At 44.2% G+C, this 27,500-nt stretch overlaps 4 protein-coding genes across 21 annotated transcripts in view; 1 reads left to right on the plus strand and 3 right to left on the minus strand.

The window, feature by feature from the left end:
* The window catches only part of golga7ba (golgin A7 family, member Ba), a 10,634-nt gene extending 6,575 nt beyond the window's left edge, over positions 1-4,059 (minus strand). The window contains exon 1 of one of the 2 annotated variants that reach the window (XM_083522189.1): positions 3,950-4,059. In XM_083522189.1, coding sequence (XP_083378315.1) covers positions 3,950-3,961 — 12 coding nt within the window. In that variant the 5' untranslated portion in view covers positions 3,962-4,059. Of the gene's footprint in view, positions 1-1,831; positions 2,052-3,949 lie in introns of those variants that run through there. The other variant, XM_083522188.1, reaches the window with a different exon arrangement.
* A 1,464-nt stretch (positions 4,060-5,523) lies between these two features.
* zfyve27 (zinc finger, FYVE domain containing 27) lies at positions 5,524-14,829 on the minus strand. 15 transcript variants are annotated; one of them, XM_083522185.1, is made up of 14 exons: positions 14,646-14,829; positions 13,911-14,199; positions 13,764-13,834; positions 12,709-12,895; positions 12,400-12,495; positions 12,209-12,321; positions 11,936-12,060; positions 11,084-11,155; positions 10,895-10,915; positions 10,694-10,714; positions 9,539-9,680; positions 8,026-8,072; positions 7,859-7,940; positions 5,524-7,631 (listed from the first exon to the last, which is right to left on the minus strand). In XM_083522185.1, the coding sequence occupies exons 2-14, from the start codon at positions 14,129-14,131 to the stop codon at positions 7,564-7,566; spliced, it is 1,266 nt and encodes a 421-aa protein (XP_083378311.1). In that variant the 5' UTR covers positions 14,132-14,199; positions 14,646-14,829; the 3' UTR covers positions 5,524-7,563. The 15 variants fall into 15 exon arrangements, with proteins under 15 accessions (XP_083378311.1, XP_083378307.1, XP_083378299.1 ...); XM_083522181.1 differs by lacking the exons at positions 10,694-10,714; positions 10,895-10,915 and adding an exon at positions 10,365-10,421 and having other exon boundaries at positions 14,654-14,829; XM_083522173.1 differs by lacking the exons at positions 10,694-10,714; positions 10,895-10,915 and adding an exon at positions 10,365-10,421.
* Positions 14,830-14,971: 142 nt separating this feature from the next.
* Positions 14,972-24,047, plus strand: avpi1 (arginine vasopressin induced 1). Its single transcript, XM_083523186.1, has 5 exons — positions 14,972-16,043; positions 16,838-18,185; positions 18,308-18,928; positions 20,670-21,045; positions 21,566-24,047. Exons 4-5 carry the CDS (start codon positions 20,678-20,680, stop codon positions 21,735-21,737), a joined length of 540 nt encoding a protein of 179 aa, XP_083379312.1. The 5' UTR covers positions 14,972-16,043; positions 16,838-18,185; positions 18,308-18,928; positions 20,670-20,677; the 3' UTR covers positions 21,738-24,047.
* A 447-nt stretch (positions 24,048-24,494) lies between these two features.
* The window catches only part of pi4k2a (phosphatidylinositol 4-kinase type 2 alpha), an 11,371-nt gene continuing 8,365 nt past the window's right edge, over positions 24,495-27,500 (minus strand). Inside the window, exons 4-9 of one of the 3 annotated variants that reach the window (XM_083523183.1) lie at positions 27,347-27,500; positions 27,095-27,156; positions 26,887-26,986; positions 26,389-26,522; positions 25,989-26,048; positions 24,495-25,313 (exon numbers count right to left, since the gene is read on the minus strand). In XM_083523183.1, coding sequence (XP_083379309.1) covers positions 25,152-25,313; positions 25,989-26,048; positions 26,389-26,522; positions 26,887-26,986; positions 27,095-27,156; positions 27,347-27,500 — 672 coding nt within the window. In that variant the 3' untranslated portion in view covers positions 24,495-25,151. The other 2 variants (XM_083523184.1, XM_083523185.1) reach the window with 2 other exon arrangements.

Raw genomic sequence — 27,500 nt, forward strand, 5'->3', positions numbered from 1 at the left:
ACTACAGCTTATGCATGGTTCTTCTCCAAACTGTTGGAGGAGAGTGGAGCTTAATATAAGAGGGACTCAAACAGAAGGACATATCGATCATCTTATGGTCAGATGTTGAACTATGTATAAATATATATAATATGTAAAGTAATTGTAAACACATGCACCAGACAATCAGACTCAGGATTGAAGATGAAGGTCTGGTTGATGATCAGACTGTATCTTGATCCTCTGGCTCTTTATATCGAGGACCTAAACGTCTGAAGCTGTAAAGCTAAACGTGATTAATCGAGAGGACGTTGATCTGCACTGGTGCAGTCCCGCTGGTAATTTAATGCTTCACAGCTGCTCGGCTCTCCGCATGCCGCGGCGGTCGAGTATGAAACCTGTCACATGTGATAGATGTGAATGTTCCACTCTCTCATTCTCTTTCTCTTTCTCTTTCTTTCTCTCTCTCTCTCTCTCTCTCTCTCTCTCTCTCTCTCTCTCTCTCTCTCTCTCTCTCTTTCTCTCCGGCTCGTCTCAAAGAACCGTGTCGTCGTGCCGCTTAACGCTCCGGCCTGATGATACTACACGCTTCATTAATAATGGATGCTGAGCTGCTGCCGTCGGCCAATTCCTGTCCAAAAACCCACAACCGGTCGATGCCTCCTGAGGTGATATTGGCCTGAGGAGCAATTTCATACCAAAACAACTGGAGAAATTATAGATCGTTCCAAACCTCTTACAGTGGTTTTACATTTTGCTCCATGGAACCTCATGAACGTTACGGGTTCAACAAATCCATTTTCATTCATGTTATGTTCACGTGTGTGCTCGTGCTGCATGACAACACACAAGAACCAACGGTGTTTAAACTCCAAGCAGTTTGGTCCAAAATAGATTGAATTCAGACCAAAATCCATATCATCATCAAGAAAATCAAACTCCAGCTGTTTTAGTCTAAACAAGCCAAAGCCAACGAGGTCCACCATGTTGACCACATCATTTTGTTGAACGCTAGAAGGGTCACCATGTTAAAAAAATCGTTTCCTGAACATCAGGACATCCAACATCATTTAGTGACCATCAGGAGGTTCAGACCATGTTGGTCAAATTATTTCTGAAACTTTAGGGGGTCCATCATATTTGTCTAACTATTTAATGAACACCAGCAAGTCCATGATCATGGTCTCAAACAGAAATGGCTGAAATATTCAGTCAGGAGCATCACCAGTGCACCAGTTACCAATCATGATGGTTCTACTGGGCTGATAAAGAACAATATTTAAACAAGAATCTATCAGTATACCACTATCAAACACACACACACACACACACTCACACACACACACACAGACCTTTTAAAATCATAAGATCATTAATTCTCGGTCAGGTATGTGTGTGTGTGTGTGTGTGTGTGTGTGTGTGTGTGTGTGTGTGTGTGTGTGTGTGTGTGTGTGTGTGTGTGTGTGTGTGTGTGTGTGTGTGTGTGTACAGATAGATTTTATGAATAATCAAGCGTCCGAAAATTATCATTGATCAGAGATTTGAAGGAAAAAAACTGCCGAATCGTCCTGCCCAAGGTTACTCACACACACACACACACACACACACACACACACACACACACACACACACACACACACACACACACACACACACACACACACACGTTAACGCGCGCTACGCCTTCTGTGGTCCCTTGCAGAAGTTATTCATCCGAACGGCGGAATTAAAAACGGAAGTCGGATAAACAAACGGAAGTCTGAAGCCGTGTTGTTACGTCACAGTTGTGGTGAAGTGAAAGTTGCGCGTCGGAACCGAACCCGAGCGGCGGACTGATGGTGCGCGCGCTTACAGACTGGTGACAGTAGGGCAGTGTGGTTCTCCCGGTAGCTGTCCGCGGTGCTGAAATCATTCCCAGTGCTTCTCCCTCCTCCCACTTCAGAAACGGGATTTTACTTGCAGAAAAAAAACCCCGCAAACAACCAAATAAACAAATAAATAATTGAACACTAAACTGGGTGACCGGATGACCAGTGTCTGTGCGCCGATCGTTCCGGTTTGCCACTTTATCCTCTTTGAGATCTCGTCTCGGCTGTTACGTCACCGCCCCTTACTCACCCTCACCCCCTCACACACACACACACACACACACACACACACACACACACACACACACACATACCGACCCCCCACCTACTCTGCACATCACATTGGTTTGGTTGAATTTAGGCTGATTTAGCTCACGCAAGCGGATTTATTCCTTCTTTTTTTTTTTTTCTAGACAGACAGACAGACAGACAGACAGACAGACAGACAGACAGATAGATAGATAGATAGAAAGGGGTGGATGGATGGATGAATGGATGGATGGACATCACCCTCCCTCTGTGTGTTCAGCGCTTGGCATGGGCTAATCATTTCACAGTTTGACTTTTAGCACGAGGCGCGTGTGTGTGTGTGTGTGTGTGTGTGTGTGTGTGTGTGTGTGTGTGTGTGTGTGTGTGTGTGTGTGTGTGTGTGTGTGTGTGTGAGAGAGAGAGAGAGAGAGTGTGAGTGTGTGTGTGTGTGTGTGTGTGTGTGTGTGTGTGTGTATGTGAATAACAATCATGCTCGCGTTACCACTGCTGCCTACAAACACAAAACCCTTGCGCCAAGTAGAAAAGTGGATTAATTTCACACAACACAACATTCATTTCATTTCATTTAGCACAACACAACATTTTACACCGTTCCCTCTACACTACACACCGTTCCCGTTCTCTCTACACTACACACCGTTCCCGTTCTCTCTACACTACACACCGTTCTCTCTACACTACACACCGTTCCCTCTACATTACACACCGTTCCCTCTACATTACACACCGTTCCCTCTACACTACACACCGTTCCCACTACACTACACACCGTTCCCGTTCTCTCTACACTACACACCGTTCCCTCTACACTACACACCGTTCCCTCTACACTACACACCGTTCCCTCTACACTACACACCGTTCCCTCTACACTACACACCGTTTCCTCTACATTACACACCGTTCCCACTACACTACACACCGTTCCCGTTCTCTCTACACTACACACCGTTCCCTCTACACTACACACCGTTCCCTCTACACTACACACCGTTCCCTCTACACTACACACCGTTCCCTCTACACTACACAGCGTTCCCTCTACACTACACACCGTTCCCGTTCCCTCTACACTACACAGCGTTCCCTCTACACTACACACCGTTCCCTCTACACTACACACCGTTCCCTCTACACTACACACCGTTCCCTCTACACTACACACCGTTCCCTCTACACTACACACCGTTCCTGTACACGGAGGCAGAGAGAGGATTCGAACCCCTGACCCTGTAGATGTGACGCAGAGATCTACCACAAGAGTGTGTGGTTGCTGCTCCTATCAGCCGGTTGTATGGATTATATCTTGAGAGGTGAGAAATAAGAACATCGCAGTGGAAAACACTGATGTTTGTATACAGTATATTCATGTTTCCTCTGGTGAACTGGAGGATGAAGATGATCTCCTCGAGGAAGCACCCCATCAACAAGGCAGTTATATGTACTATAATAAGTATATATGCACTAAAACATCTGTAAGCAGCTGTAAGAAGAGAAATCCAGGTCGGAGCCCAGGTTAACCCTTCACAAAGCTCAGACTTTAATGCTGACGTGTGGTGGAAACGTCAATGTGCGTATTTATCACGTTTCCACTAAAGAACGAGAAGAACTGAGGACTAGAGCTATGTGTATATATTATTATTATTATTATTATTATTATTATTATTATTATTATTATTATTATTAGCGATATCATACAGAATAACGCAAACACACCGTCATCCGATGGAAGCGGAGAGATGGACAGATTTCTCGGATTGAAAAAAACGCCCCGGAGATGAAACCTGAGAAAGAGAAGAAGGAGGAGGAGGAAAAGAAGGAGGCATTCTTACCTCTGTCGCCATGATGCCATGCAATCGATCGGTTTTTAACGTTTACACGAGCGGGAGACTGGAGATTGCGATGCCGGAGGATGCATGCAATGGAGGGAGGGAGGGGGAGAGGGAGAGAGAGAGGTGTGTCTTAAAAAAGCATCTGGATGAGTCCCAATCCGATCTGTGCGTCTGTGCCGCTTTCCATTAAGCTCACATCTTCAGTGTTGCATCCAACACTTCCCTTCCTACTTCTTTAAAGCATGGACCTGACGATCTTGTAGGTCTGGAGGAGATCTTAACACTGTCTCAAAGCAGCTTCGTAGAAAGAAATAGGTTGTGAGATCAATTTTAAACTCAAAAATCTTTCCCTGAAGGTTCCATCCCTTATGAGTGAGACAGAGGGGATGGAGATGGTGGTAAAGAACCAAACCTAAACTGGAACCCATCCTCTTCACAGAATGTCCCTTTATTGTACTGTAGTTCCATCAATGTTGAGGTTATCTCACATTTTCAAACTTGAGTTTTAAGTCCAAATCCATCGTTTCTTCTCTCCTCCAGACCTCATGGATCTTTAGGTTCTTCTTGTGCAGAACATCCTCAGCGGCGGCTTTCTTGCTGCTCTGGTTAGGGGTCACCACAGCGGATCATTTGCCTCTTTCAAACCAACCACCTGCATATGTCTTCCCTCACCACATCTATAAACCTCCTCCTTGGCCGTCCTCTTCTCCTCCTTCCTCAGCAATCTTCTGCTGAAATAACCCATGTCCCTCTTCTAAACCAAACCATTTTAAACACCTCCCACACTTTGTCTCCAAAACGTCCTACATGCACTGTCCTTCTAATAAACCTGTTTCTAATCCTGTCCATCGTCGTCCCTCCCAACGAACATCTCAGCATCTTCAGCTCTGCAACCTCCAGCTCCACCTCCCGTCTCTAAACTGTGTAACTAGCAGGTCTCACCCCCATCTTTTAAACTTTTCTTTTCACATTAGCGGATAGCTTTTTAATGCTAGACATGTAACATTTAGAATTCTGAAATTAATCACCGGATTATTTTGATTAGAAACGTGCAAGATGTTTGGAGACACAAGACCATAAGATCGCCCTGTGCTCCTTTTTGAACATCCCCAGTCTTCATTCACTCTTATAACATCCTCCACTCTTCTGAGAAGATGTACCACTAACTTTTCTGTGAGATCTCCTTCAGCCACAAGAGTATTATGATGTAGCTGAGGTGAGACCTTTTCAAGCCATCCCAAAAAAAGGTGTTGGAGATCTTACAAACCATGTAATGCAGATCTCTATGAAGCTGAAGCTTTGTGCACAGGGGGCATCATGCTGGAACAGGATCGGTTCTCGTAGTTCAAGTGAAGGGAACATTTTATTCTAGCGTATCTAAAGACGTCGAGGTTGGGAAAGTCGGGGATATTTTTGTCCTACCGTGTCGCAGCCAATCGGAAACAAGAGAAAAACAGCTCCTTTAATGTCATTTTACATCCGGCCCCTTTACTCCCCTTTAATCTAGATTAAAGGGTCAGTATGTAATATGGCAGAGGTAAAAAAACAATAAGAAATGCTCAGGGAGAAGCGAGTTATTTCTCTGTGTTTATTAAACATGTGAAAGGTCAAGACGAGGGACTCGACAGTGCCGTCGGCAACTGTTAGTTTTAATACGGTTGCGTTACAGTACAGAGATCAAACGGGTAAAATATACAACGTCTCAGATTCGGTTGCTTCTTTAAAAGAAAAGAAAAAAGAACAATAAAAACAAACAATGATAAAAGATAAACCGCACTCGACCGATCAGAAATAAAACAGTGATATGGATGTTGAAGGAACAGAGATCGAGAACTCAGAGAAAACCAGAAACTGTTACATGAAAGATCTCAGAGTCGTCGTCATCGATTGGCTCAGAAGCCGTAACCACGATCCAATCAGCAGCCGAGTCGGTCATGTGACAAGTACGGTGCATAAAAGCCAGTGTATGTGCGGATCTTACAGTAACGCTGATGTACAGACGAAACAAAAAAAAGTTTGATTATAGTTAATTCTTAAATAATCTCAAACGAGACATTCTCAAAACAAAGGAGACTTCAGTGTATTGTCGTTGTATAAATAACGAATTCATGAGACGTAATTTCACGTTGTTGGCTGATAGAAACGTTCTCGCTTCATTATTATCCATCACCATCTCCGAACCCCAGATGTTCTCTAGACTAGAGCGAGAAACTTTAAAGAGGAGAATGTGGGCATGGTTAGTTTATCGCTATAAACACCAATAACAGTACAGTATTAACATGAGCGGCGTTAACGAGAAACAGTACCGGAGAACGCGGCATGCTGGGAACGCTGAAGCTTTTCATAATGAAGGAAACCTAGAATCCACCTATTAGAGGTTCAAGATTTTGGTGAGTTGTAGTGTTAAAGTATTTACGAAGGTTGCTGTTTGAACCGTATATACGATGCAGTAACGATTTGGAATCTCGAACTGGTAGAACTTCGGGCCATGTCCTTAAAATCTAATCAGCTCTGGAATATTCTGATGGGTGATGCAGTAATGGTGGCTATGGGATCCAGAATAAAGATTCACAGCACGTTTTAAGATCTGACAGTTCTGGAACAGGACATCGCAGTAACCTACGGGTTCTAGAACATGGCGGCAGATTCTGGAACATGGTATTACATAAAGCCATGGGCTCTAGAACATGGTGAAAGAGGGGGGGGGGGACCCATGACATGTAGCTAAGGGTTCTAGAACATGGTAACACATTCTAGAACATACCTTAGTTGGCTACAGGTTTCTAGAACATGCCATCATGAAGCCACGAATACAAGAACATGGTGATGGATTCTAGAATATGATGTCACAGGTGGCCACGGATTCTAGGACATAATGACAGATTCTAGAACACGGTACAATCAGTGGCAAAAATTTCTTAGAGCATGGTTTCAAAGGAGCAGGGGATAATTTTAGAACGTGCCATCACATGTGACCCGGGACTTCCAGAACAGGGTCTCACTGAGACATGTGGTCATTGCAGAACGGATTCTGTAACTTTTTCTCAGAAGCAGCCATGGCTTCTAGAGCAGGGTCTCACAGATCATTTTAAACTCTGACAAATTCCAGAAGGTGACACCAGTAGGGAACTTAGATATTTAGCTGTTTCTGGACAGGATCTCTAACAAGCAGGTGATGATTCTAGAACAGGGTCCTATGGAAGCTGCAAATCAGCGGAGGAGCATTTTTCTGGAAAGTTTAACAGAACACAATGTCCAGTGCAGGATGATGATGGTCACATGACCTGCCAAGAAAAGCCCCAGGCAGAAACGGCTCCACCTTCTCCATCACCTGATATCTGAGGTGATATATATTAGAGTATGATACACACTACAGGAGCTGGATTCTGTCTGGGTTTCACTCCAGACTGCGCTTGGCTTATTTCCGTCGCAGCTCTAGCAGAAACATCTAGCAGAAACATCTAGTGAAGCTTTAGGAAAAGGGGAGGAGGCATGAGGCGGGAAGCAGAATTTCTAGCTGAGGTGCAGGACGGCTACGAGACGAGGAGCTCACGACGACGCAGAGCTCCGCCCACAGATCCGGACGCTTCGGAGATTTAGATTATTATGGGATGCTACTTGGTGGTAAGCAAGGTGTTACACGGAGCACACACGAACACCGTCTCTCTCTGAGCTTCTGGAGCTGGACAGAGAAACAGAGAAGAGAAACAGAGATCTTTGAAATCTACAATAAAGTACACAATGTAGACAAAAGTTTGTGGACACCTGACCATGGCAGGTGATCTTTTAACCCATGCTTTTAGGTCTCCTAGCTCAATAATAATAAGGAAATTAAAGTCAGGTGTCCCAATACTTTTGTCGGTATTAGTGTAGATGAGAGCTCGTATAATGATGTGATGGTGGTCTGACCTGTAGCTCCCATACTGGACTTGAGCACTTTGTAGGAACAGCAGCGAGAACACAAGCCCACACCACAGTTAGAGCAGGAACGCTGCAACACATCCAACAACCACACGGGGCGTCAGTGTTACATCACCATAGTTACTGTTACAGAGGACTCAGTGTCTCACACATACCCTCTTCTTCAACACGGAGAACGCCGACGCACAGCTGGAACAGTTACCTAACACACACAGACACACACACACACACACACACACACACACACACACACACACACACACACACACACACACAGAGCGAGAGAGAGACATTAAGAGTGTGATTAGATAAAGTTATGGAAAGAAGAAATTCAAGGAGAGATGGAGAGAACAAAACAGAGAGCAAATAAAAAAAGGAGAAAGAGAACGCGTTGCAGTGATTATATTACTGTGCAATTAAGTCAGTGAATGAATGAATGAGAGTGAATGGGTGATTATGGGTTAGTGAGGGAGTGGGTTGGTGAGTGAATGAATGAGAAAGGGGGGGAGAACAAGTGGCTGCATGAGTGTTTGAATAAATACATTAACTCATTCAATGACAGAAGGGAGGAGTAACAGAATGAACTAATAAGTGACTGAGTGAGTGCATAGGTGAGAGAGTGAGTAAATAAGTGGATGGGTGAATAAGTGAGAGTGAGAAAGTGAATGAGTGAATGAGTAAATAAGTGAGTGGGTAAATAGGTGAGAGTGAGTGAATAAGTAAATTAATGAATGGGTGAGAGAGTAAGTGAATAGGTGAGAGGGTGAGTAAATAAGTGAACGAGTGAATAGGTGAGAGAGTGAATAGGTGAGAGTGAATAAGTGAATAGGAGAGTGAGTGAATAAGTAACCGAGTGAATAGGATAGTAAGTGAGTGAATAAGTGAGAGAGTGAGTAAATAAGTGAACAAGTGAATAGGAGAGAAAGTGAATAAGTGGATGGGTGAATAAGTGAGAGAGTGAGCAAATAAGTAAACAAGTGAGTAGGTGAGAAAGTGAATAAGTAAATGGGTGAATATGTGAGTGAGTGAATGAGTGAATAAGTGAATAGGTGAGAGTGAATTGGAGAGAGAGAGTAAATAGGTGAACGAGTGAATAAGTGAGAGAATGAATAGGAGAGTGAGTGAATTGGTGAGTGAGTGAATAGGTGAGTGAGTGAATGAGTAAATAGGTGAGAGTGAATTGGAGAGGGAGTGAATAAGTAAATGAGTGAATAAGTGAATAGGTGAGTGAGTGAATAAGTGAGAGAATGAAAGAGTGAATTAGTGAATGAGTGAATTGGTGAGAGAGTGAATAGGTGAGAGTGAATTAGTGAATAGGTGAGTGAGTGAATTGGAGAGTGAGTGAATAAGTAAATGGGTGAATAAGTAAATGAGTGAATAAGTGAATAGGTAAGTGAGTGAATAGGTGAGAGGGTGAGTTAATAAGTGAATGAGTGAATAGGTGAGAGTGAATTGGTGAGCGAGTGAATAATAGAGGAATAAGTGAAAAAGTAAACGAGTGAGTAATGGGTGAGCGAATAAGAGATGAAGAAATGACAGGCACTAATTAAACAAGTGACTGAATGAGTAAACGAGTGACTGTGTGAGTGAAGGAATTAAGAGGAGGATTAAAGGAACGAGTAAGTGCGTGTATGTATACACGTATAAACGTGTGAACGAGTCTCTGACCTGTTGCGTTGGTGGGCACGCGCTTGCGCAGTTTCTCGGTCAGCTTGGACACTCGGCTGCGTATCGGCTCGTTCCTTATCAACAAGCCGTTATCAGATACAGAGTCGTAATCGGCTCCGCCCACAGATACATCATCATCATCCTAGAGGCGGCAGAGACACACACACACACACACACACACACACACAGATACATTTCTATCATTTCTGGACTGTTAGACACTCCAGACTATAAGACACTGTATGTATTCCTTATTAGGTTTGTAGTGCTGGCTCTAATCCATGACTCCACCAGTGCCCCCTACTGGCATGTCATGTAATTTAGCCCTAAAGGAGCGAAATCGCCAAATTAGCATTTAATAAATACAGTGATGCATAAGTGTGTCTTATATTCTGGAGGACTTCACCTCACCCAGGGACGCCAAGGGGTCATTACCACACCCACAGCCAGTTCTCCGAACAGCATCCGAAGTGGGTTAGGAGTCCATTAGTCGAGAGAAGAGCAGGAAGAACCTGCACACTGGATTTATAGAGTACGTGTAAGTCACTTCACTTCCTGAGCAACATCTCAGACAAACCCGGTGTGCAGGTTTCTTGATGTTTGAGAAATCAGTAAAGGGGATAAGTTTGTAGGTGAGATAGACGTTAGCTTGAAATCGAACCGTGACGCCGCAAAACCGTCCGTTTTCTCAACGCAATCCGGTAATCACACCAAAAAGGGAGGAACCGAGCAGATCCGGCGGCTTCGCTAATTAAAAAACAGCGAGGAAAGGTTTCGGAAAAGAGGCGTGGTTAGAACACCCGGGGACACGGGGTGGGCGGGGCACCTTATGAATTATGCGTCTCCAAAAGGCTTTGGCCAGCCCTGAGATTTCAGGCCACACCTACAGCCAAACAAAAATGGGCGGTTACACAGGGTTATGCTCCGCCCCCAACTCCGCAGGGAAAATCCGGTGTGGTTTGGAATTATATTAAAATACATCAAAAATCACACACAAGCATTTTTATCGCAAGGATCTGTTCCAATCGATGCACACATGCTCGTAAGCATGACAATATTCACGTGCAACACACTCACACATACACACACAGTACTTCATGCAACACTCCAGAACTTCCTTTTCCATACAGGAAGTAACTCAAAGCGGATACTTACCACAAAAGCCAGCTGGGATTCCTTTAAGGGCAAAGTAAAAAGGTGAGCTACTCCATCACTCACACACACACACACACACACACACACACACACACACACACACACACACACACACGCTATCCTATTCTAGTTCATCATTTCATTCACACCACCACTCATGGCTGTAATTCCCCCTCTGCTCCTCCAGAGGGAGCCACTCACCTGAAGGACCAGCTGGTTCTCCTGACGCAGCAGAACAGACACAGTGGATTAGATGAGACACAGAAGAGAAGGAGAGCGAGAGAGAGAGAGAGAGAGAGAGAGAGAGAGCGAGAGAGAGAGAGAGAGAGAGAGAGAGAGAGAGAGAGCGAGAGAGAGAGAGACGGAAAATCTAGAGAGGTCTCACTTTACCTCTATGGCGTCTCTAAATTCATCATCAGGCTCCGCCTCCTCAGCCTCCTCAACACTTCCTGGTGACAGATCCTGTGCGCGCGCACACACACACACACACACACACACACACACACACACACACACGTTGTATTATTATAAGCTATAATAAGCTTGTAATATTAAAGATGGACCAAAAAAATGCAATTATACACATACATATAAAAATACAAAAGCCCCTCCCCTTCTCCACATAAACCCCACCCACTTCCCCCTGATCAACACATTTTTCCTGGCATGAATTTGCATACTGATAGCTGATTGGCTCTCATTTGATAATATGAGCCAATCGTACCCTATTGGCTCATATATAAATGAAATGTATAAACAAAAATCTCTCTTGAGATCCTTCCTTTTATTTTTCCCTCTCTGTCTCTCTATCTCTCTCTCTCCCTGTCTCTCTCTATTTTACTCTTTTTGTCCCCCATCTCTCCAAATTTCCTCTCTCTCTCCACCATAGACTTTTATATCCGTCTCCCCCCATTTTCCTCCTTCTCTCTTTCGATCCATCTTTCTCAGTTTCACTAACCCCATTTCCATCTCTTTCCTTTTCTCTCCCTCTATCCATGTCAATTTCTTTCTCCGTGTCATCTCTCTCTTTAGATCTATTTCTCCCAGACTCCCTGTCCCAGTTTCCCTCTAAGTCTTTTCCTCTGTTTCATTCGGTACCCCTCTCATTCACTTTTTCCATCCTTCCTCCTTTTCTCTCTCTCTCACTCTCCATCTTTCCTCCTTCTCCCCCCTCTCTCTGCCCCTCCTCCTCCTTTCCCCCCTCTCATCATCTTTCCTCCTTCTTTCCCCTCTCTCTCTGACCTCCAGACTGGTAGGAGTAGGGGTTTGGTCTGACAGGTGGCTCTGGTCTGGTTCACTCTTTTCTGCATCTCCTTCTTCAGGCTGGACTGCAGATAAACGGAACAAGTCCTTCAGCTGCAGCAAAACTACACACACACACACACACACACACACACACACACACACACACACACACACACACACACACACAGTCAGAAAAAAGTTCATGTTAAATGATTACATACATTTTTACACTGTGTGTGTGTGTGTGTGTGTGTGTGTGGTCTGACTGACCCCTGCAGAAGTCTTTGTTCCAGATAAAGAGGGTGCTGTTGATGAGACACAGACTCCAGCCCACAGGAGCCGTGTAGAACAAACACACTGTGGTCAGGAGGAAACCGTAAAACCTGGAGAGAACCAGAGGAACATCAGTGATCATGTACAAGAATTGGTCCTGTGGGTGTGCAGGAGTGTGTGTTACTCACACTGACGAGGCTGCGTGACTCTCCCAGTACAGGACCTTGTACACAGACTCTGCATACACACACGCCTGAGTAAGGAACTCGTCCAGACGCTTTAATCTGCAACACACACACACACACACACACACACACACACACACACACACACACACACACACACACACACCGGACCTCACCATCATGACTGCTTTAATCACAGCCTGTCTGCTCGCTCATGGCTCTGACTTCACTAAGATGGCCGACACTTCTACTTGACCTCACCATGATGGCTGCTCTCTGAGCGCTTTAAGATCACTAAGATGAACTACTCACAGGCCCTTAACCTCCATCATGGCCTCCTGGCGGCTCAAGCACACCGTCTGCAGTTCTCGCCGCTGCACCGCGTGGTGTCTCTTTTTCTCCATGGCGGTGTCGCCGGCGTCGCCGTGACAACGGTCACCAAGGTAACCCAGCACAGCGGGGACAGAGACCACCAAGAGGACGAGAGAGAACCAGACCACTAGGAAGAAAAACAGGGGACAATGAGCAAAGTTCATTCCTGGTGGGGGCATGGCCTCAGTGTCTGTCAATCACTTAGAGGGAGGCGTGGCCTTGAGGTCTGTCAGTCATGTGGAAGGAGGCGTGGCTTTGATGTCTATCAGTCACATGGAAGGAGGCGTGGCTTTGAAGTCTGTCAGACACATGGAAGGAGGCGTGGCTTTGAAGTCTGTCAGTCACATGGAAGGAGGCGTGGCTTTGAAGTCTGTCAGTCACATGGAAGGAGGTGTGGCTTTGGGATCTGTCAGACACATGGAAGGAGGCGTGGTTTTGAAGTCTGTCAGTCATGTGGAAGGAGGCGTGGCTTTGATGTCTATCAGTCACATGGAAGGAGGCGTGGCTTTGAAGTCTGTCAGACACATGGAAGGAGGCGTGGCTTTGAAGTCTGTCAGTCACATGGAAGGAGGTGTGGCTTTGGAATCTGTCAGACACATGGAAGGAGGCGTGGCTTTGAAGTCTGTCAGTCAAATGGAAGGAGAAGTGGCTTTGATGTCTGTCAGTCACATGGAAGGAGGTGTGGCTTTGGAATCTGTCAGACACATGGAAAGAGGCGTGGCTTTAATGTCTGTCAGTCACACGGAAGGAGGCGTGGCTTTGGAATCTGTCACATGGAAGGAGGCGTGGCTTTGGAATCTGTCACATGGAAGGAGGCGTGGCTTTGGAATCTGTCACATAGAAGGAGGCATGGCTTTTAAGTCTGTCAGTCATGTGGAAGGAGGTGTGGTTTTGACATCTATCTGTCATATGGAGGAAGGTGTGGCTTTGAAGTCTGTCAGTCACATGAAAGGAGGTGTGGCTACATTGGTATGTCCCTCTTTTTTTTTTCTCACCTTCATTCAATGTGATGAACAGGATGTTCAGTAGGATGCAGCAGAAGAGTGAACACAGAGGCATTCTCCACCTACACACACACACACAAACACTTTAACACAAATTAACCTAAAACCCTAACCCTAAAAATCTCCTTATTCACTCACCCGAGCAGGTATCGCAACACCTCCACCACATCGGTAACTGGTTCCAGAAAGATGGCCATCCGCTTGTAAGAGACCACCATATTGAAAAGGTCAAAGGTCACAGTTCGATGGCCGGCCAGGTCATACGTACTGCTCAGGGATGAGGTATCTTTACTGGACAGCAGGCTCGGCTCTGTTCTCTCCCCTGCAGAGGGCAGAGACTCCTGACTGCCCGGCTGCATCCTTGCCCTCGCTCACAGTTATCATGCAACGCTGATCAGGGTTAGAGCAACAATCCTCTGAGTTTCACCTGGAAATACACACACACACACACACACACACACACACACACACACACACACACACACCACGTGTGGAAAAAAAAAGGTCACGTCACAACTACATAATTGCTCCCTGACATCGACATCACAATCTATATGAATGCCAAATTCACTACTTTATAATAGGACTCCATTTGTTTTGTTTTGGGCTCTTGCAACCTGAAGTCTCGCGAGAATCTTTCCGCAAGTATACGTTCTGTACCCAAGTATCGCGAGATTTCCACTTCTCTTCAGGTATACCCTCTGTAATGAAGTCGAATATTCTCGATTGACACAACCCACACAAAACCACCAGACTACTAATACTATGAATAATAACATGTTTTCCCCTCGATAGTTTGACATTTCTCCAAGTACTCTTCTCCTATTACTAGCTGAGCATGCTAGCATCCTTACGCGTACGGACATTACCTACTTATTCACCTTTCCGCGTGTTCACGCTTCACATCGAGGGATGTTAGATGTTTAACACCTTCACCGCCGTCCAACTTCCAGGTGCTAAAATTTAAAGAGTCCAGAATAAACAGCGGCTCGTTCCGGATTTCCACTTCCGCGTTTCGCAGGGTGACGTGTCGACCACAGAGACCCGGATCAGCGCGTCTATCATAGCGCACATAGTCGATCACCGATCACATCGATTGGATCAACATTTCCTACTTTATTGCTCTTTCTTAGATTCTAGATGGAGTAGAGAGTCGATGATAGATGGGATATTATCTATCTATTTATCTATGTATCTATGTATCTATCTATCTATCTATCTATCTATCTATCTATCTATCTATCTATCTATCTATCTATCTTATGTTGAAAAATATCTAGAGATTATAATTTACAGATATACTACATGGCCTGTCGATCGTTTTTTTTTTTAGTCTCAGCCTCAGACCAACAATGCCCTGGTGACGGGTCGTTAATGAACGAGTCTTTAATGTGACTCAGAAGAACGAGTCGTCTCAAAGAGCAATTCGTTTATTTTCTACCAGACGCCAATAAGCAAAGCGTCACAAAACTTCCACAGGTTATGTACAGAAAACAAAATCACCTTTCGACTCTTCTAGTCCGAGTCGGTCGTTCTTTTATCACGTGACTCCCATAAACGCTATGAAGGTAATTAAAGGGTTATAGCAATGAAATGACTCGAAAAAAGTTTGTTCATTATGATGAACGAGATTTAATCATTTTTACAATTATTAGATCTTGACCTACTGACTACAGCCAGCATCAGATTTACACATTCTGCAGGGCAACTCTTCTCAAGCCTGGGAACATTGAATGGGGAGTCACTTTCAGGTCTCTTCAGAGGTGTTCAATAGGGTTTAGGTCAGGGCTCTGGCTGGACCAATCTAGAACATTCACAGAGTCTTCTCTAATCCACTCCTGTGTTGCCATGGCTATATGTTTTGGGTTGTTGTCATGTAAGTAAACCTTCAGCCCAAACAGAGGTCCTGAGCTTTGTGGAACAGGTTTTTATCGAGGAGATCTTTGTACTTTGCTCCATTTAGCTTTATCTCAACCCTGACCAGATGCCAAGTCCCTGCTGCAGGACAACACCCCCATCTCCAAACAGGATCTCTAGAGTTCAATCAGAATGACCATTGGGTTCTTGGTCACCTCTCTTACTAAGACTATAAGTATATTAGGGTTCTAGAGCTAACTATTAATATATTTATATAGACCTAACTATAAGTGTTTTTAGAGTACTTGACCTAACTATAAATACATAGAGTTCTAGATCCAACTATAAGTATATAGAGTTCTAGACTAAATTATAGGTATATAGAGTTTTAGACCATACATATACAGAGTTATAGTTCGCTCATACCGGATACCACCGCTTCCGCTTGTCGATTTCTTCTCTATAACATCCGAAGGATTTGATCATTTCTCTCCATACAGGCTGCCCAGGTGCTTGTTCAGTCTCTTGTCATTTCAAGACTTGACTACTTGCAGCTTTCTGCTGGCAGCTCTTCCCCTGAACGCTATTCGTCCACTGCAAATGATCCAAAACGCAGCTGCACGACTTGTGTTCAACCTGCCCAAGTTCTCCCACACCACCCCACTGCTGCGCTCCCTTCACTGGCTTCCAGTAGCTGCACGTATCAGATTCAAAACACTGATGCTTGCCTACAAGGCCAAAAATGGACCAGCACCATCTTACCTCAGTGACCTCATCACATCTCGCACGATCCTCCAGCACTGCTCCAATGGTACCACCTTCTCACAGAATGAGAGGTAAGTACACTTCAAGTTTTTTTCTGTCCTGGCACCGAGGTGGTGGAATGAACTTCCTCTAGAAGTCCGTACAGCAGAGTCCCTGATTATCTTCAAGCGACGACTGAAGACCTACCTCTAATAGACTTAAAGTGCTAATTTAAAATACTTGAATTATCACTTCTAAGTTTGTAGAATTCAAAGGTTATATTTATATTAAGTTTGTAATCTTTCATACCAGTGTAGATTTATTCATTACTAGAGACTCAAAGCACTTTTGTACGTCGCTCTGGATAAGGGCGTCTGCTAAATGCCGCAAATGTAAATGTTATAGATGTAAATGTTACTAATTATAAGTGTAAATGTAGTCTAGAGGTAACTATAAATATATAGAGTTTTAGAGCAAATTATAGGTATATAGAGTTCTAGAGCTAGCTTTAAGTATATAGAGTACTAGACCTAACTATAAAAATATAGAGTTCTAGACCTATCTACAAGAATATAGCATATGGGGTTTTAGACACAACTATAAATTGTAAAGTTCTAGAGCTAACTGTAAGTATATAGTAAATATAGAGTTCTAGAGCTAAATATTAGTTTATAGTATAGTGTTTTTAGACCCAATCATAAATTCTAGTGTTCTAGCAATAAATATATACTATGTAGAGTTCTAGACCTATCAATAATTCTATGGTTCTAGAGCTAGGGTTTGAGAGCTAACTATAAGCAAATCGTATACAGAGTTCTACACCTAACTAGAAGTATTAAATACATATGTAAATGTATCGGAGCCCTGAAAGTTTTTACTTATTTTAATTCAGTGTGTGCGAGTTTGGGTGTTTGGATCAAATGTGTGAATCGAATCCTCCAGAATTATAAGATAATGAAAGCAGAGCGTTGATGTAAACCTAAAAACTTGAACCTGCTCCCTGTCTCCTACATGGTACACTATATCAGATCTCTGGCACTTTGTAGTGGTGCTCATATTCTGAGTGAACTTCACTCCCTACAATCGTTCACTCGTTTGTACCCACAATTCACTTTGATTGCAAATGTGTACACCTGATGTACACTCGTTAATGGACTATTTCCCATGCACCAATGGACCGCAACGAGACTTGGAAGAAAACCTTCTCCTCAGGAAAAGTTCCACCAAAACCATAACTAGGTAACTGGTGAGATGGAATATATGCGATGGTGTTTCGCTCTGGAGTCGGCTCGAGTACACAGACAGGAAACCCTGTGAAAATGTTCTGTACATTATATATGTTCATCTTCTTCTTCATCATCATCTTCTTCTTCTTTCCGCTTCTCCCATTAGGGGTCTCCACAACGGATCATCTGTCTCCATACGCCCCTGTCCTCTAAATCTGCCTCTTTCAACCCACATTCCTGCATGTCTTCTCTCACCACATATAATGTACATTATATATGTTCATACACCTGTTTATTCTTGTATTTTATGATGTAAATAAAAAATAAACAAAATTGAGTGTGAACTTTTTAAAATAATTTTTATTTGCTTGTTGAAATGGAATGTATTTTTATATAACAAACATAACGAATAATTTACAGTAATAAACTGCTTTTACAATATAATAAAACGTTTATGACCAGCCTTAACCCTCTGACGCAGGTAAATGACGTCACTGTTGTTTTTATCCCCTTTTTTTTCCCTCCCAAATGACTTCATTATATAGAGATTAGTGAACATGTGAAAGAGTGAACCATTTCAGCTTTTGTCTATGATCTATGATGTAATATATTTATATTTTTTTTACTGATACTACATCATAGATGTAATGATCGCGGTCGGAGAAGAGGGGGCGTGTCTATATTTGCATATCATGCATATTCAGTTAGTTTTACACTGAAATGGTTTATTATGGTACAGAAACACGTTTACTGATTTTTTCTGCATAATAATAGTTATTATAAATGTAATAAATGATAATAATTCAGTATTTTTTTTTTTTACTTTAAATATTTCCATGGCATTATATGGTGTTTTTTTTTTTTTTTACACTATTTATACATGTTTCTTTCTTCCTCTCCTTCCCTGCGAAAATGTATCAGTCTCTCGACCGGAGGAATGAAGATCATCAGCGCCACTGACGTCAATGAAATAACACGTTTCTGCGCGTGTGTGTGTTTTTTTTTTTCTTCCCCCTTTCCTTCACGGTGCAATAACGCGCACCGAGATATGCGCTGTGATTGGTCAGAAGTAGGGCCAATAGGCGGGACTTACGCCCATCCCTGCGCTTTGATTGGGCGGCGCAGAGACTTGACGTAAGCGGAAGAATCATGGCGTGAAAAGAAAAAAAAACCGATCCGCTGATTGCACCGAGAAACACTACACACACACACACACACACACACGGAGTTTAATCTGTTCCAAACTACAGAGGATCTGAAAGACTCTCAGGCGTTTTCCGGATGAAACCACGGGGGCTACGAGGATAAAAAAGCTCGCGACACTAAACGGTTTGTGTGATTGTTTGCTTGTTTCTCTTCTGCATCGAGTTTTTGTTTGTATTTCGTTCCCCGAACACGAATTTGCATCGCGATACCCCATGCAAAACACCGCGATCTACACGACCTTTATTGTACAACACACGTTTGTTAAACCACGTGCTTTAAATAGTTTAAACGTCTCCGCGTCATCACGTGTCATTTACACAAAAGAAAAAAACAAGAGATTGTACCAGATGTCGGTGCACGGGTTAACGCGGGTAATCTCAGACTGATCTCTAATTTAATACCCAAATCTGACACTCAGTGACGTGTCGCTGTTGCACGTGCTTTCCTTTTCTCTCCTTTGCGGTAACTGCGGGCGTGACGTCATTATATACGCGTTAGTGGGCGGGTTTATTTATTAGGCACCAAGTGAGAATTTTCTTCTCTCGAAATTGACGTATTCGAAGCAGGAAAAATGGGCGAGCGTCAGGATTTATGCGACAAATTGAGACGTCTAGACGTCTGGGTCGGAGCGTCTGCAAACCTGCAGCTCTTGTTAGATGTTCCTGGTGGTCAGAATCTGAAAAAACAGTGGCGAACCGGCGACAGGGTCGAGGATCATTGATGCACGTGAGGAGCGAGGGCTGGTCCGTGAGGTCCGATCCAACAGACGAGCTCCTGTAGCTCAAACTGCTGAAGACGTTCATGCTGTTGATGTTTGATGGACCAACACAATTCTAGGCAGGTGGTCATAATGTTATGTCTGATTTTGCAAAGTCGAGGATGCAGTGTTGGATTAAGGAAACGTATTACTGTGGATAAAAGACACAACATGCCCACTATTCTTCGATGGGAGGAAACCAGTAGGACCCAGGTGCACCCACATCTGGAAGTGGGTCTTCATGGAAAAATTGTGGACTTAAAGCCAAACCTTTTTCATGGAAACAAAGCTGAATGATGCAACTCTGCATTAAAACAGAGGACCTGGGGGCACCATGCCAGCAGGTGCTCTGGACTGAGGATATTTTTCTGGATTATTTGGCTGTAGCAGGAGCAGGTTGTTTGCTGAAGTGCAGCTCCATCAGAGAGGCATCTGATTGGCTCCAGCTAATGCCATTAAGAACCATTTCCGGTCTAGACAGGAACAAAGGGTCCTGGAAGTAATCATTTGGGTATTTTCTTTTCCCTGGCGAATGCCAGCCGAAGACGTTATATCCTTCTATGCTAACTCGTGTCGTAGCTTACGATTCAATACACGTCATGCCCACGTTTACGGGATCCAGTGGCACAGCGTGGTTGTAACGAGATCGCTGAAATCGCAGTCTTACTCACTAGCAGGCATAAACCTCCCAAGTGGGTTCAGGTCAGTCTCTGTGCTTAATCCTGGGGTTATCGGCTTTCTGAAATCTAAAGCCGCCTACTTAAACACCAGCTAAAATATTTCCTGCTGGGGATCTCGTATCTTGGCTCCCGATTTCTGGAACCTTCTATCTGCACTGTCTTCATCTGCTGCCGGTACTCCTTCTAGTTATATGAAGTTGAAAAACATATTTTGCCTGTAATTTAAAGTCTACTAAAATGTGATTGGAAATGTATATAATAACGATATCGTCTGGACAGTGGAAAATATTGTGATATGAATTTTAGCTCGTATCGCCCACCCCTAACCAGTACTACGCTATACTATGCTTTAACTGCCCAAAGCCTCCTCGAGAACCCTCCTCCAACCTACATCTCACCATTCTAACCCCTGTTCCTAACCCCCCAGAGCTGCAGATGGAGGAGGTCGGGGTCAGTGCGGCCGCAGCGCTGCCCGGAACCCCCCAGCCCACATTCTGCCGGACCTCCGAGCGCCGCATGCGCAAGTCCGGCTCGGGGAACATCTTTCAGGGCGTGAACCTGCGTCAGCTCAGGCGGCTCTTCCGCTCGGCCGGGGAGCCAGACGCCGAGCAGAAAGCCAGGCAGGTGTGGAGGAACCGGAGACGGGCCGAAGGAGATGAGGAGGGCGGAGACGAGGTCTCTGAGGAGGAAGAGGAGGATGAAGGGTTGGCACAGGCTTTGGTGGGGCTCCGGTTGAGGGCGAGGAACCGCAGCGGGATCCGAGCCGAGACGAGCAGAGGGGCCCGGGTGTTCGGCCACAGCAGGTGAAACACACACACACACACACACACACACACACACACACACACACACACACACACACACACAGTAAAACCATTCCAGAAATTAATTACATGCCAAGACTTGATTAATGGTACTATAAGAGACCCAAATATATCCGTTGAGTATTTGGCGATATCATCGTACTAAATGTATCACGATACGATCCCCTGAGATATCGCACGTGTCCTGGTGTATTTTCTTATAAGCACCCTGGAAGCGGATAAAAAATTTTTTCTACTCCTTTCTTCAACCGTTGACCACTGAAGAGTTAATTAAGAACCATGCGTATTGTGACATATCAAGGCTCTTTAGGGTTGAAGTAAGAGAGAAACGTTTTATTATTGATAAACGGTGGGGTCTCCTGCACCTTTTGGTGCTTGGGCCCCTAATGTACTGGAAACCAACCTGAATTCAGCAGACAACCTGATCGATATACAGTTCCTGTAGCTCCTGTCAGAGCGTCTGACGTTTTTCTGATCGGTTCCTGATTTTCCGTTCCAGAACGTGCGAGCAGACAACGCCCGAGGTCACACCCGAAGACGACGTCGCTGCTCGGGGAGCCTGCAGCGAGAAGGCTAAGTCACGAGACCAGAGGGACGAGGACGACGTCCAAGGGACGTGTAGCCGCGACGATAAAGATCCGGAACGCTACCTGCACCGAATACGACACTGACTACTACATGAACAATGCAACTTAGCTGGGACTCTAAACACGATCCACTGATAAGGGAGCTGAAGCATAAACACCATGATGGAGGGACACTACAGAGCTGCTCACGTGTGTTTACTACAAACCAAACACTAATGACCTGACGTTCACTAAACACAATCCTGCATTAACTCCGTGCCACCAGTACCAGACCCTGGGAGAGCTGCTTCCGGGTCACAAGAACGTTTGGCGAAACAGCTATAGATAAAACACTATTATTTATTGTACGTTTTGTCTTTTAGGAGACACCATCCACATTTACACACAGCACAATCTGATTATATGATGACACACTGACTCATGAAGGTCGGTGCTCCTTGTGACTGTGCGTGCAGCCTCGTGCTGCCATCTGTTGGCGTATTACAAAACTAGTCTCAAAACCTTTTAATACCACCTCATGTATGTGTGTGTATAAATATAAAATAAGATTTGAATTTACAACCTCCGATTCAGAAGTCAAGGACAAATCCACTGGACCCCTTCCAATCAGAATCGAGTATTTAGAAGTTGTGAGAAGAAGAAAAAAACGATTCGGTTCCAGCAGTTGGACCCCTCAATTATTATTCAATATTACAATCGAAATGATTTTTTCCACAATTTTTAATCATGTACCTCCAAACCTCAGATGTTTTCATCTCAGCAGGTCGGAGAATTCGAAACGAACCAATCACATCGTAAACTACAAGCCTGGAAATGTGTTTTGGATCCATATGATTAGGGAGGTGGGAGATGAGTGGTTAAGGAATTGGACTTTCAATTGGAAGGTCTTTGGAGATCAAAAGCCAGCTCCACCAAGTTACCACTGCTGGGCCCCTGAGCAAGGCCCTTAAACCTTAACTGCTCACTTGTATGAATGAGATCATTATAAGTTGGTCTGAATGGCTGCTTGGTGGATTTGGGATTTGAACTCATGACCTTCTAATAGAAGTCTAATGTCCCAATTTTCACCAAAGATTTTCCCAATGGTTATTTTCCCCAATTTTCATCAAGTTTTACAAGATGGAACAGATCCTTCACGGGTCAAACCGACTTCCTGTTTTAGTTTCCTTGCTTAGGAATGGCTTATTATTATTATTATTATTATTATTATTATTCCTCTACCCTTTCATTCTCTGGAGCAGCAGGAGGAAATGTACATTATTAGTATTTAAAAAACTTTCAGGACCTTCAGGTTCGAGCTGGACCTCATGGACATCCGTTGAGTTCCATGTCATGGTCTTCTGTAGCATGTAGCAAGCAATATATATACACTCCAAATGTTCAGGTGAACATGCATCCGAGAGCAATCACAGGTCCTTCCACACCACGTCCACAGAAAGTGGCAAAAGTTTTGGGACACCCGACCTTTCCACTCATGTGAGGTTCTTCTCCAGAAGTTCTAGGCACACAATTGTTCAGGATGTTTGATGCATGAAATTTTTTCCTCACCTTGAATAAGGAGAACCCAAACCTTTGAGCTCCATGAAGATCTGAATGTGAATGCTGACTGCACCCCAGGCCTCCTCACTTCCACACCTCAATCAGCACCTGACTTTAGAAACACCCTCGTGGCTGAATGACATCTCACACGAAATCTCCAAGGAACATCTCAGAAGAGTGGAGCTCATTATAAGAGCGAATGGAGACTCTGTGTGGAAGGAGATCTTCAAGGAGCACCAGGGAATCTTGTGCTTGGGTGTCACCAAACTTTTGACCGTGACGTGGTTGGTTCACTGAAGTTCTAAATGAAGTTTTAATGGAAGGGAATTTTAAATAGGAAATGTTGAATGTATTTTCTGGAATTTTCTGTATTTATCTCTGTGGGAGGTTAATGACAACTCCAACAACAACAAAAACTCATTTAATGTTTTTTTTTTCTTCTTCTTTCGCATTTCAAGTTTTGATCCTTTTGACACCAGTGGATTATGGGTAATTCCCATTATGGGGATTGTACTTCATTATTCCGGTATATTTGAGATCGTTCTATATTTTTAAGCTTCTCACAGGGAACGTAGCAAAAACTACAGCACCATGGCAACACTAACAGGACAAAAACTACACACCAACACTAGGAGGCGTAAAGCAGCGTCCGACTGAACTGTAGCTCCTGATCGGAGTCGTGTTAAGAGAGATGTTTATTTCGGGATTTGATCCTCAGCGTAGGTGTGATCTTGTATAAATCCCCGAGCGAGACGACCCTCTGATTTCTGTCTGCACTACATACAAACTTGTGTCTGCTGCGTCTGTGTCCAAATCCGACTTCATGAACATGATAATAAAATACTCAAAGCAAAACGAGTCCAGAAAACATTTCCTGCTTCTGGTTGATGGAGGGAGGGATAGAGACAGAGAGGGACAGACAGAGAGATAGATTCATAAAGAGCGAGGGATAAAGACAAAAAGGGAAGGGTTGATAAAGAGTGAGGGATGAAGACAGAGAGGGAAGGGTTGATAAAAAGCGAGGGATAGGGAGATTCATACAGAATGAAGGATGGAGACACAGAGAGGGAAGGGTTGGTAGAGTGAGGGATGGAGACAAAGGGAAGGGTTGATAAAGAGCAAGGGATAGAGACACAAAGAGCGAGAGAGAGAGAGATGATAAGAAATGAGCCACAAAAAAAAGAGAGAAAGTGATGGATAAAATGTGTAAGAGAAATACAGACTGAAACACGAAGGGAAAGAGGCACAGCTAGAGGGAGAAAGATAGATGGATAAAGAGAGAGAGAGAGACAGAAGAATGGATTTCCTGGTTTCTGTTATAGTTTATATTTTGTTGCTAAATTACATTACATACAGAACATGTGTATTATACAGACATGGCATTAGATACAGTCATTTTCTCATACAGTGTTCATTATAACACACACACTCTCTCTCTCTCTCTCTCTCACACACACACACGGAGTGTTCCAGTGTTTGTGCACATGCTCAGTCTGTGGCACGGTACAGACGTTATATAAAGTAAATTAAAGAGCAGGCGAAGCTGAATGATGCAGGTTTTTTGCCAAAAAAAAAAAGTAAAAAAAAGAAATTGTGGCGTTTGTCAGATGCACATGTTCAGGTCAAGTCGTTAGGGACATGCAGTTCGTCCTTCGCACAGCCAGGGGGCGCCGTGTATGTGTGTGTGTGTGTGTGAACAATGTGGCAGGTCAGTGTACCTTCATTAAGGTAAATCTTCCTGTTTAAACAGCAGGAAATAAATTCTGGGAGGAAAAAGAAAAAAAGCCTTTCTTTCATCCCAGCATAGTCTCTCTCTCTCTCTCTCTCTCTCTCTCTCTCTCTCTCTCTCTCTCTCTCTCTCTCTCTCTCTCTCTCTCTCAGTTCAGTTCCTTCCTAAAGGAAGAGTGGGATGTCTCGGGTGTTAGCCCCGCCCGTGCGTCCACCATCGGCGCGTTCACATCACCACCACGTGAAAAACGGGCGTCTGCTCTGGAAACTCTGGGTGTAGGACTCGGTGTTGGCGCGCTGCGGCGCCCGAGCCGTCTCCACGATCACGGGGGGCATCTGGACCAGCTGCAGGGGAGATTTACCGTCCTTCAGAGCCTGCATCAGGTTCAGGATCTAACAGAGAACCAGAGTAAAACCGTAAATGATCCAGATTTCTCCAGTAAACGCTTTGTGTAGTGCAGAAAAACAGATAGAGAGACGTAGAGGTGGATAAATGTAAGCCGAGAAACAGAGAGAAAATGAGAGAGAGAGAGAGAGAGAGAGAGAGAGAGAGAGAGAGAGAGATGGATAAAGAGACATATGGATACAGAACAAGGGACAGAAATAGAGAGATCGATGGATAGATAAACAAAAGAGAGACAGAGCAAGAGAGAGATAGTAAGAGGTAGAGATACAGAAGAGAAGAGAAAACAAGAAAGGGGAAAAACAAACGAGGGATAGAGACACAGATGGATATAAAGGGCGTGATAAAGACAGTCAGAAACAGATAGATACAGAGTTAGAAAAAAGAGATAGAGTGAGAGATAGAGTCACCAAGTGGGAGAGAAAAAAAAGAGATGAATAAAGGGTGAAGAGGAGAGAGAGAGAGAGAGAGAGAGAGAAAGAGAGAGAAAGAGAGAGATGGATAAAGTGAGGGACAGATGGATAAAGAATGAAGGATTGAGACAGAGAGAGAAAGAATGAGAGATGGATAAAGTGTGAGAATGAATGAAAGAGACATGGAGAGATAGAGAAATATATATACACACACACACACACAGAGTGAGAGAGAGAGAGAGAGAGACTGACCTGTCCTCTCATTACTGAGATCTGTTTGTGGAATTGGCCTCTGTCAAAACCTGGATCTTTCTGCAGCACAGTGTTTCTCACACACACACACACACACACACACACACACACACACACACACACACACACACACACACACACACACACACACACACACACACACACACACACACACACCTTAATGCAGGATAAATCAATAGCACATGCTTTAAAGGACACTTTAGTTAGCAGGATGGCTTTTCTGGATTTTCTAGATTGGAGATGTGGTTCATGACGACAGTCACGATGGCGGCAGACAGTTATGGATGTGAGGAACGCATCATAACTCGTGTATAAAATAAGAAAAGTCTCCTGACAGACGAGTGTTGGTGTGTTCAGATGTTCAGGTGTGGGATCTCACCTTGAAAAGCTCGTACAGGTCCTCCTCCAGGTCCTTGATAAAGTTGGGGTCGGCCATTTTGGGCAGGACGAGCTCTTTGATCTCCTGAGAGAACGGCACCTTCGCCTGAGCCAACCATGCCCAGTAGAACGGATCTGCAACACACACACACACACACACACACACACACACACACACACACACACACACACACACACACACACACACACACACAGCTCAGTGATGCAGCACTGCACGGGGAGGAGCTTCTGCTGCCACTCATTATACAACTATTCCTAACACAGTGTGTGATTAGTCAGCGTGTGATTGGACAGCTTGTGATTGGACAGCTTGTGATTAAACAGCGTGTGATTAAACAGCGTGTGATTAGACAGCATGATTAGACCGCGTGTGATTAGACAGCTTGTCGATAGACAGTGTGATTAGACAGCGTGTGATTAGACAGCGTGTGATTGGTCAGTGAGGTGTCATGTATAAGGTAAATTCTGATTGGTTTACAGGCTCTCCAGGAGTCTGGGTGTTTAAGGGGAAACGCCAGGCCGTTGTCAATGGCTGCAATTTTAATGATGGGGTCCTTCACCACCACCCAGTCACTGTCCTGCAGGGAGACACACACACACACACACACACAATTCAAATCTTAAAGCAACAACACAAATGGATTATTCAAAGGCATCTACATAAAACAGGACTTATGGATCCTCACCCTGTTGCCTGATGTGTCCATGGGGCAGTCGTACTTTATGAGCCAGTTATCGTTGCCCCGATCTGCAGGATTACAGAGCGTACACACACACACACACACACACACACACACACACACACACACACACACACACACACACACACACACACACACACACAGAAGATTCAGTTCAGTGTGTATTTAATTACACTAAACCATGGTTATCCCTTTATCTTTCTCAAACGACGCCGTAGTTACAGTCGCCGTAGTTACCAGTGTTCCTGATGATGTAATCCAGCACCACAAGCCTCTCGAACTGGAGCTGGAGCTGACGGTTGTTGTTTTCGGGTAATGGCTCCGTCTCAAACCTCCGCAGCCAGAAGTCTGCATCTTTATAACCGTCCACAAAGAGCTGGAAGGAGCCGAC

Source organism: Silurus aristotelis (assembly GCF_946808225.1).
Source record: "Silurus aristotelis genome assembly, chromosome: 20".
In the NCBI taxonomy this organism is placed as follows: Eukaryota; Metazoa; Chordata; class Actinopteri; order Siluriformes; family Siluridae; genus Silurus; species Silurus aristotelis.

Coding starts and splice junctions, on each gene's coding strand:
- zfyve27 (XM_083522181.1), bottom strand. CDS start 14,131: ATGCAGCCGGGCAGTCAGGAGTCTCTGCCCTCTGCAGGGGAGAGAACA. Junction 13,835..13,910: donor GTGTTGCGATACCTGCTCGG/GTGAGTGAATAA, acceptor GTGTGTGTGTAG/GTGGAGAATGCCTCTGTGTT. Junction 10,422..11,083: donor AATTTAGAGACGCCATAGAG/GTAAAGTGAGAC, acceptor GTTTGGCTGTAG/GTGTGGCCTGAAATCTCAGG.
- avpi1 (XM_083523186.1), top strand. CDS start 20,678: ATGGAGGAGGTCGGGGTCAGTGCGGCCGCAGCGCTGCCCGGAACCCCC. Junction 21,046..21,565: donor CGGGTGTTCGGCCACAGCAG/GTGAAACACACA, acceptor TTTCCGTTCCAG/AACGTGCGAGCAGACAACGC.